Source organism: Crotalus tigris, unplaced genomic scaffold, assembly GCF_016545835.1.
Source record: "Crotalus tigris isolate CLP2741 ecotype Arizona unplaced genomic scaffold, ASM1654583v1 scf7180000017536.10889498, whole genome shotgun sequence".
NCBI lineage: Eukaryota > Metazoa > Chordata > Lepidosauria > Squamata > Viperidae > Crotalus > Crotalus tigris.
In genome coordinates, this window is record NW_024096460.1 from 5,608,477 (window position 1) to 5,619,408 (window position 10,932).

A 10,932-nucleotide genomic window follows, 5' to 3' on the forward strand; every position below is an offset into this window, starting at 1 on the left:
AATTATCTCTATTAACAATAAGATTTCAAAGTATAAGTAGGCTCACACCGCATGATAAGCCTGTCCATGGTTAATGAATCAGAAAGAGTTACCTTGAGGTAAGATGGGTAGCCTAACGCAATGTGTTTGATTTTGACTTAATGTGTTATATGTACACAACTATTATGGTTTGTAAAGTATGAAGCATACTTTACATGAAACATACTGAAAACATGACAGCTGTCATGCTATATCGGGCCTAGGCCATCTAGCCAGTCTTTCATCCAGCGGTGTGGGAGCCGGAGAGCACCAGCCCACAAGATCTGATTGTTACATTTTCTGGAATTTTACAAGTCAGTTGAGAAAATGCCGCATCGATCAGCTCTCCTGAAGCTGGTGCTACAGTAGCCATGGAGCCAGTAGAACCAGTTCTTAAAGATTTACCCACACGCTACTTGCTTCCTAGATGAACCAGCAGGTTCATCTAGGAAGTTTACAAACAAATCAAAGCAACCCTTTTCTCTTGTGCATTTACATTGGTGAATGGCCCAAGTCTGGAGGCAGGACCCAGCCATCAAGGTAGTAGTAACTGATAACACCTGTTCTCTAGGAAATTTTCTAGTCTTGTTTGAAGCCATGTTGAAACTTCTATGAACACTCAGCCAGGGGTGTGTGTGTGTGTGTGTGTGTGTGTGTGTGTGTGTGTGTGTGTTCAATTAGATTAAATAAACTATTTCTGAGCATTTTGGAAAATATTATTCTAAAACATGAGAACGTAATAGTTAGCTAAAGCAATAGCAGTTCCAAGAAAGAATCAATGATAGCTAGTAATCTTCCCATATGAGACAATTATGCAATTACTTAGCTCATTCGTGAAATTTGATTGGGTAGTAGGGTAGTCAGATGAATTAGAGATACTAACCCTTTCTTAGACATCTTTTGCCTAGTAGAATTAGCACCACTCCGTTCAGAAACATCTTAGATATAAGATTTTCTTCAGGATAGAATGCTAATTTATCAATGGTCCCTCCCCACCTGAAGTTTACAGAGAAGCATACAGTAGTGTCCTGCCAGTGCTTTTCCCTCATGATCACACAACATTGGCCTTAGTTCATCCCTAACCTATGATTTACAGAGTCTTATGCTACTTAAGATGTAAAACTAAAAATAGATCTTTTCTCCAACCCTATTCCACCACAGTGGTAAAGTGTACAACAATAATAACACTTTGTCTTAGAGGTGAGGTCAAGTGAGAGAATGAGGTTTATTTGAGGAGTGTTAGAAAATAAATATAGGCTGCTCTTCCTCTCTGCTCACTAGCTAATCTCCATGGCTGCTATTTCTGTTTCAGCTCTCTGAGTTTTTCTTGTAACTGTTACCTCCTTGCCAGGATGTTCTGTAATTACCTCTAGAACACCAAATATTTATTTTTCCCTAACCAAAACCACGGGTTCCCATCAACTTTCTCTCTTTGTTTTTTCTTGCTGTAAAGAAAGAAAGAAAAAGATGCCATCTCCATTGAAGTTTACAATTGCCTTTGTTCTTATATCCAGTGCTTTTTTTGTAAAAAAAAAAAAAAAAAAGGTGCTGGAACTCACACGTCATACAATCTACCTTGCCTACCCTACAAGGTTCCATCCAAAAAAAGGTGCTAGAACTCCATTCTGGGCGTTCTATGACAAAAAAAAAAAAGCCCTGCTTATATCCATTCCACAAAAGAAATGTTTCTCATATATTTTCTGTAGATAGCTGTATATATGCCTATGATAAGGTATAGCAAAGTCAGACTGTGAGTCCCATCATAAAACAGACATAAACAAATTCATTACATGTAACTTCTATGCAGTTTTCCCTACAGATCTATAATTTTGTTATCACTACCATAGTGGTAGACAACATAGGCCAGAAAATGCTAACATAGTAAATCAGCTTTGTGGTTAAGTTAACATGTTTATAGAAAGCAAAGTACATAGATTTTGAAATATTTTCTGGTTCTGGCATAGAACTTCATTTTCAGAAGACAATGCTCATCTAAACTTTAGGCCCTGAAAATGTATGAAAATAATTGAAGTTGTCTCAGGTAGACATTCTGATACAATGTTTTTGTTCCAGTGTATCCAATATAAATGGATAAAGGGGATAAAAATTTCATTCCACTTTTTATCCAATGTAAGTGGATAAAGTGGGTATAAGTGGATTTCTCATGGTCTCAAAAAATCTTCAGAACAGGACAAATAACACTGAGGTCACCCTGAGAATGCGTGTTCTCTCTGGAAAAGGACAAAGCCCTTACAGCTTGAAATAAAATGCTGGAAGAGAAAGAAAATTTCAGGTTTAAATAGGATTTATTTATTATACTTATTTACTATGCTTCTGTCTTCTCTCCAAGGAGAGATATGGATATGCAAAGATCTTTCCTGTCCACTGTAACCTCATAACAATCCTGTGAGGTAGGCTAAGTCAAAAATAGTCACCCCAGTCAGCTTCATGCTTGAGAGCAGTGGTGGGGTTCAGCTGGTTTGCACCACTTCAGCAGAACCGGTAGCTAATTTTTTGTTGCCCAGGCCCAGAATGGACCTCCGGAAGCAGCATCCACACAGAGAACCAGTTGTTCACATATTTGAATCCCACCACTGCTCCAGAGGCATTGCTGGGCAGGGCTTCCCACAATCTGGTACCACATATAAAACTACCAGGGTTCTGTTTTACAGAAAAAACTTCCAAATCAGTAGCAAAGCGTGGTAAAATCTAGTAAGAATCCTCGGGTATCTTAAACTTGTTAGCTTTTTCAGATGCTACACATTTCTCATTTTATATATTGAAATATTCACAAATGAATACACAGTCAAAAAAGTTCGTATACCTCTTTGAATAAATTTTAATCTGATCATCTTTTTTCCTAATCAATGTCAATGTCAAAAGGTTTTGGTAAAAAAATAAAAAAGGAATGTGAAAGGCAACTTAGGTTCAGCAATTTATTGAATTAAAATGTGAATGCATTATTGGACTGTCCACAAGAGGGCATGGATTGCTTTTAAAAGGCTCAAATAATACAGTTTCTAGTTATAACCAAAAAAAAAAAATTCTATCACAGCAAAAATGGCAAATTAACAGATGTCTAAAGACTAAATGATAGATGATGGCACAGTTTCTCATGGACTAAGCTCAGTATATCAGACTCATGAAATCTTATCCTTGATTGGCAAATAAATAAAGATAGGAAAATGTGTGTGTGTGTGTGTGTGTGTGTGTGTGAGAGAGAGAGAGAGAGAGAGACAGAGACAGAGACAGAGACAGAGAGACAGAGACACCAGAGGGGAATCTACAGCATCAAAAAAGTGAAGATTGCAGATTTGATCATGTGAGCCTTGCTCCTTTTTTACATTCTTAGTATGCATAATACCCATAAGAAAGATGTGTGGTTTCATTCCCAGCTTCTAGTCTTCACTTTGTCAAGACTGGGGAGGGATTCTTCTTAACCAATGTAGAAGATGATAGAGAAAGTCACCATTGCCTGCCTCATTGATGCAATCATCCTATGGCTGGGTTTGCCTATGTGCTCAAAATTTTAGATAGACCATCAATTTGTAAATGAATAATACACTAAGGGCTAAGTCATCAATAATATGTTGTGGTTGCTGGATGATATTGATGGATAGCTGTGGGTTCAATCTCTCTCAAAATTTGATGAGGCTTTATTTCTTCTTTGCTTGGGCAAATGGCTGCTGGTTTGGGAAGGCAATATAGGAATACAGTGCTGTAAAGAAGGAACAAGGTCTAACAGCTGTCAAGCTTTGTGTAGGTAGCCTTGTGCCACTTTTGTTCCAATCCTTCTTAAAATAAGGTGCCCAGAACTTGAGATGAGCTCAATTATTTGTTTCTAATCAGAGGACTGCTGGAGAAGAAACATTTGGATGGGCTCAGGCTGATGTGCCAATGCCTCTGTGACCTTTGGAAGAAACATCTTCTTTCTCACCTTCCCTCATTTTGCCTGATCCTAGTAGTGTGTGTCTACTGCTGTCCATAACAATGTCAACCTCTAATAAAGCAACACATATGAGAAATCCAATTACTTTTTAAGTTGTAAATGTCCCTTAGACCCTACCCTGAAAAGGAAGTGCCCAGCCAACCAATGGGGCGTAAATGAAAAAAGAAAGGTTAGAAGCATATTGTAATTCTGCTGGATCTCCATTTGTATTTCCACAAATGGCAATTTTTTTCCCCAAATTCCTCCAACCAAGGTGCAGAAGTGAATGTGAGTACCAGGTGGGCTGTCATCAGACTTCTGTATGTGATTTGGGTGGGGAGTGGGATGGGAAGGATGGGAAGTGATTTGGGTTCTGGTCCTCTCACCCCAATAATTCCAGCTCTGCCCAGGTAAGACCATTTTGTGAGTTTGGAGAATTGTCATTGGCTGTTGAACAAGGGCATCTTTTCTCATTAGTTTTTTGGGGGGGCGACTAGATTTTATTGCCAAAAGCTTAGTTCAGGCAACATATGAGTGATCCAGAGGCTAGCCTAAAAATCTGGATAGCATTTGCAAAGAGACGTCAGGGCCCCTCTAGCATTAGTTTATCTCCAGGCCTATCTTCTCCAGGCATTTCTGCTGCTTCTCCCAGTCAGCTAAATCAGATAGAAATGTGATATATGTCTCCTGCTCCAGGCTGATGCTGTACTGGGCCTTGTGAAGAAGGGCCCTTCATGTGATGTTGGAGAAAACTAGTTAGAACTCACTCTTGAGCTTTGTAATCCAGTTTGCCCCAAAAACACTGGAGCGAGTTTTGACAGTGCTCCAGTTTGCATGCACACACACTCAAAAAATTGTGATTCCCCTCAAAGTTGCTTGCTATCTCCTATAGCCATGTGCCAGTTTATGAAACCTACATTAAGTCATCATACAGTATGCCTGGCTGTGGTTTAACTCTGTCTTTGTAATTTGCAAACCATTCTTTAGTATAACTTGCACAAACTCAGCCAGGTGCCTTATTCAATACTTTATTGTTAAAGCATTCCTTGCTTTGCACAATATGCAAGCAAATTAGTTCTTACAATTATAATAAAGAATAAACCCATAGTATTCTCAGATAGTTACACTAGAATACTTAAGTTGTGACCATGGCTGGGTATATACATTGCACTAAGCCATTATTTTTAGCTAGTTTGACTTGTTGGGCAAGCCTATCACATTAAACTATAAAATATGTCTTATTAACTACAATGTTGAGATCATAAATGATAATCAGCCCAAACCAAATTAAAAACATTTTCACATAGTGCTGTGTGTAAATACAGTCTCTTCACAGTGCAAACTGCAAAGTTTCTAGATTATATGGTGTGTTCACGCAGCACATGAGTTTAAAAATAAAGTTGACTTATTTCCATGCTGTGCAAATTCAGGCAATTGGGAAAGTTCAGTGACAAATTGATGTGGTGTCTGAAAGTCAGACTTATTTTGTGAATTAACCTGCAGAGGGTTACCCAGTTTTAACTCATTTTAATTAAACTCTACTTGAGATTTAGACTGCCTTTCTCTCACATGAGAACAGCTGCTTTAAAATATAAGAGAATATAGTACAATACACATTTTATTAAAATATTGCCTTCATTTCCAATCTACATTTTGCATATTCCATGATTACACTTATCCTGTACTTCTTTTTGGAATGACCTTAAAGTCAAAGCAAAGTCATGCAGCATTGGCCCCAAGAAAAACAACCTGCTTTAGCATCTAGCACATTTAACACAGGTGGGAAAAGATGATCCCTTGTTCAGGGCATCAGAGGGCATTAAATTACAGGAAGAGAACCAGAATGGGACACCCTTGTTGGCTATTAAATCCCCAGAATCTGTGCATCCTTTCATACTCAATATATTAGGGCTCAACAGTCATATAAACACCAAATATTGTAGTGCATAGCAGCTCTGGTTCCATCTTTAATAAATCCATACTCCTGAATTAAATTAACCTACTTCCAAAAGAATTTCATGGATTCAAACTGCAGTTGTGTCTTTTCTCAAAAAAAGTGGGGGGGGATTAGAGGACCCCTCTTTTAATGTTTTTCCATCACAACACTCAAAACACCTAGAACTAGGTAATGCTTGCGTCATCATGTTAGTGTATTAGAAGAGATGATCTTATGTAAGATGTAGAAAAATCATAACTTGTAGCAGATGTTCCCAGTCTAAGGGACCTTCCAGTTGCATCAACTCTACTGCAATGCTCAGCCATTCCCATAGGCTGTCAAATTCAGGAAGGCTGATCTGGATTCTGATCCTTCTAGAAGTGAGGGTTATAAAATGGAGTCAGATAAGCAGGGCGAAGGAAGGAAGGGAACGCCCCCCCTGCTGCTGCAGCCACCAAGGGAAGGGAAGCTGCTGTTGGAAAGAGAAGGTTGGCTGAGGTATAAGATGGGAAAGTCTGGTAGGCCAAGGCGCTAGGCCCTGATGGGCTAGGACTGCTACTTCCTGCTGGGGGGGTCACAGCATTGTTGTTTCCTGGTTGCACCAGGCCATCAATTCCAGGGTTTTGTTTCTTCCACTTTGTCCTTCGGTTCTGAAACCAGATTTTGACCTGTGTCTCCGTCAGCCTGAGTGACAGAGCTAGGTTGAGGCGCTCGCACACTGACAGATATCGTGTAGCCCTGAACTTGTTCTCCAGAGCCACAAGCTGGTCATATGTAAAGGCTGTCCTGGCTCGCCGAGGCTTCGCACAGTTGGGCTCCACTCGGCGCCGTTTGGACAATCTTGGTGAGCCGGGTTCATCCAGATCTGAGGAGGAGGAGGAGGAGGAAGGGAAGTCAAGGGAGGGGAAGGAAGCAGGTGTTCCCATCATGGTGAGGTGGTTCTTCTGCTGCTCTGGCTCCTCTTGTTCTGATGCCTCCAGGGTGGCTGAATCACTTTCTCCTCTTTCTCCATCACTGTTTACATCTACAAAACAGAAAACGGCATTGGTGACAATGACATCAGGAGACTGGCTACCAATCACACCGGCACCTGACCTGCCTAACTGTTGCTTTCTGTCTGAAAGCTGAGATGGCAGTCCATGCATATCTGCAATTCAACCTGTGCTTCAGGTAGGGAGTCTTTCCTTTCTTTATTATATTTTCTGAAAGAATATGTGGAACAGGTGGTACATGTAAGAGAATCAGACACAAGTGCAGAAAGATGGATAGACCAATAACAAATCTGAAATAATAAGGAGGACATTAACCTGAAGGGTCAATATTAATTATGCTCATCAAAATTAAAACTTCTGAGCATACACAGAGCAAACTCAAGATCTGGCCAGTTCCCATACTTAGAAAAAGGAAAGAGCAGAGAAACTGCAGTAATGCACTTCCCAGCTTTGTTTGATCTCTCTCTCTCTCTCACTCACACACACACACACACACACACATCCTGTACTAATGAGATCAAAATTTAAAAGTAAAATACACACAATTCATTTCATCCCAATATTTTTCTATTTACGTTATGGGAAGGGAAGGTTGACTTTAATCCCTATGTTGCTGATTTCAATCAGGTTGCATCAACCTAATCTATTAATTGTATGGCATATAAGTCAGGGAAGGAGTATCTGAATCCAAATGAAGGAATGCTATTTTTTAAAGCCGATTTACCATCCCATCAAACTTTCTGAAATTCTAGGTGGTCTTTTCCGAGAAGGAAGCTCATTTGAGGAAATTGGGAGCAGATACAATGTTTAACCATTGTTATGTACTGATTGTTTTAAATGTTTTAAAAACTGAGCAAAGATGTTGGATTGTTGGGTTTTTGGTTTTTTCCCCCTTGCAAGAAGAAGTGAATCTGGCTCTTAGGCCCTCCCTCCCTCCCTCTTTTCCATCTCCTTTTTTCTTCCCCGACCTAATAGAGTTTCAGATTTGTGAAGGGGCGGATCGATACATGTCATCTATTAAAGTTAAGTTTTAATCGAACAATATGAGGATCAGAGCGGGTCGGGAAAGAGATTTGAAGTTGGTACCTGCAAGCTGTGGGAAGGAGATACGCGGCAGTCGGTAATAGGATATCGATCAAGGGGGGAGCGAAGGCATCCTCTCGTGGGGAGACCACAGGAACAATTATCTGGCTTGTCCTTTGCCTGGCTCGTCCCGATGCCAATCAGCCTCCGAGAGCAGCCTTTGCCTACCTTAGCCCCACGGGGGGGGAGGGCTGGGGGGACGCTGAGAGGCTCAGCCGGCTCGCGGCTCGCCCTTCTCCCGCAGTCTTGTAAAGGAGACCGCGGCCCGAGCCCAGGCTGGGTTGCGTCTCTCGAGATGCAGCGAAGGGCTCTGCTCCGCAAGGTCGGGCGAGAGCCCTTCTTCGCGGCTGATAAGCCTGGGCGCTCCGCAGTAGCAAAGTACAGCAGACCCGGCCGGGGACGCGAAGAGGAAAAGGGCGGAAGAACGAGGCTTTTATAGCTTCCAAGCGGAGCTGATCTTTCAAAGCCATCTCCTTTCAACTGAAGGGCCGGGCCCTGAGCAAAACCTAAACACCCTCCCTTTCAAACAGAGCCATCGAGATCGGCCGGTTCTTATTTAATTTATTACAGGGGATCTTTCTCCCCCCCCCGTCCCTCCCAGCCTCTTAAAGTTTAGCCGCTGCCCCTCGGGAGACGCAACCCAACCTGTCAAAAAGTCTTCCCTGCTGGATTACTGCGTGGCGTGCCATCCCGCTGATCATCCATGCGACCAGCTTCCAGTCTCTCTCCCCCCCCTTCCTGCCGCCCCCCCCCCTGGCCCGGTCCACCTTTTCTTAACTTCATCCAAACCCTGCTCATATTTTCTTACGGAAAAGGCAAGTGAGTAACTCGCGTATTTCTGCCCTCGGCTTCTCTCCAACCCGGATAGTCGCAGGACTTCCGTTCCTATCACACACACCCTCTCCCGCTCTCCACCCCCCCTCCCCCCGTCAGCTCTGCTGGCTGCGGAGATGGGGTTGGTAGTCCGCGGCATTCGAGGGCGCCAGGTTGGGGAAAAGGCGACGGTCTAATCCAACCAACAGAATACGCAGAGCGCCTTGCCGTTTCCAAAGTGCGGCTGAGAAGGGACGAGGCGGCTGCCTGCGCTCCTACAGCATCTCCAGCGGACGGCCGGGCTCGCATCCCCCGCGGCAGCAGTCGCCCTCGTGGGGTCCCGCTATCAGGAAGCGATCAAGGGAGACTGACGACAGTCCCTTAATAGCTCTGAGCCACGAAAGGGTTTCGCCCTTTAGGGATCTGGCCAGCCTCTGTGGCCTTTGCTACGGCGCCTTGGGAAGCTGCCGGCCTCGGATGTTCAGTGGACGTTTGAAGCCCCCTTTAATGCTTGCCAGGGACGAAAAAACTCCGAGACAGTGAAGGGACAGGAAAGGGAAGGGACCGGGCAGGGAAGGGAAGGCGGGGGGGGGGCAGGGATCTCACTGGAACAGAAAAACGCCGCGCCTACCCTGCGAAGCCTCGACCTGGCTCCTAAGACGCTCGGCTTCCAGTTCAACTCTTCCCAAACTTTTTCCTCGGTCTCTCCGCGCCAGCGCCGCGTTCTCCCGTCCCCCAGCCGCCGAAGGGCTTTTCCGATTGAATTTCTCCGGATCCAGGATGTCGAGGATGGAGAAGGAGATTTTCGAAGGGAGAGGGGGCCCTTTGGCCCCGCTGTCCGGACAATCCGGCATTCCCCTTCCGAAGAAGTCGGCGGTAGCCCAGGACGCGCGGCTGGATTCCGGGCAGGAGGCTTGGCCATAAGAGGCGGGGGTCGCCTTCGGGTGAGGCAAGCGAGCCTGGACTTGGGAGATGCTCGTCTAGGAAGGAGGGGAATCTCTGTCCAGGGAGGGGGGGAGAAGGAGGGGCGGGGGAGGAGGGTCCACCCTGGACAAGGGAACGGAGCTGCGATTGGAGGGAGGGGGCTGTCTGCCGAATAGCGTCGTTAATAGTAGTAGGTGATTATTATTATTATTTCGCTTGTCTGCCCAAGCTCCTGGAGAGAAACACGCCGGTTTATTGGGGACAGATTGCAGCTATTCCTTTTACACACACACACACACACACACACACACACACACACACACACACACACACACACACACACACACTGCGAAATACACACAAACACACACACACACACACACACACACACTGCGAAATGATAGCAAAGTGTTTCCTTTAAATAAATTATGGTGCAATCCTCTATGGAAACTAAATCCATCTGAATGCAGCAAGGTTTGTTCCCAGATAATGTAAAATTCCAGTCTAGCACAAATCAGAAAGTCGTTGATTTCTTTCTCTAGGATAAAGCAGGAGTAATGGAGAGTTTTAACCTGAGCTAACTACTGTTGGGTTATGAACAAAGGCAAGCGCTTTAAGTTATTTGGTTTCTAAGAGTTTCATAGGGGATGTAGAATACAACATGTAAAACGGGCAAGAAAAAACTCTCCGGGCTAAAAATCGGTGCCTCGTGAAAACTTTTAGGCTGATGATTTAGGGGTACACCCAGCATTATGACTTTTATGTGAATTCACTTACTCATGAGATCAAACAACTAAAGGTATACAAGGTGTCCTCCACTTATGACCACAATTGAGCCTAAGATTTCTGTTGCTAAGTGGAGACATTTGTTAAGGGAGTTTTGCCCCATTTTACAATCTTTCTTGCCACAGTTGTTAAGTGAATCACTGCAGTTGTTAAATTAGTAATACGGTTGTTAAGTGAATCTGGCTTCCCCCACTGACTTTGCTTGCCGGAAGGTTGCAAAAGGAGATCACATGATGCCGGGACACTGCAACCGTCATAAATGTAAGTCAGTTGTCAAGCATCCAAATGTAAATCACATGACCATGGGGATGCTGCAACTGTCATAAGTGCGAAAAATGGTCATAAGTCAATTTGTTCGGTGCTCTTGTAACTTCAAACGGTCACTAAGTGACCTGTTGTAAGTTGAGATCTCTCCAATTAGTCAGATTATTATTTATCCAGAAGCTGCAATA

At 43.5% G+C, this 10,932-nt stretch overlaps 1 protein-coding gene across 1 annotated transcript; it reads right to left on the bottom strand.

Moving 5' to 3' along the window:
• Positions 1 to 5,546: 5,546 nt before the first annotated feature.
• NKX1-2 (NK1 homeobox 2) lies at positions 5,547 to 9,746 on the bottom strand. The gene is made up of 2 exons (XM_039340452.1): positions 9,402 to 9,746; positions 5,547 to 6,906 (listed from the first exon to the last, which is right to left on the bottom strand). The coding sequence occupies exons 1-2, from the start codon at positions 9,622 to 9,624 to the stop codon at positions 6,257 to 6,259; spliced, it is 873 nt and encodes a 290-aa protein (XP_039196386.1). The 5' UTR covers positions 9,625 to 9,746; the 3' UTR covers positions 5,547 to 6,256.
• Between the last annotated feature and the right edge of the window lie 1,186 nt (positions 9,747 to 10,932).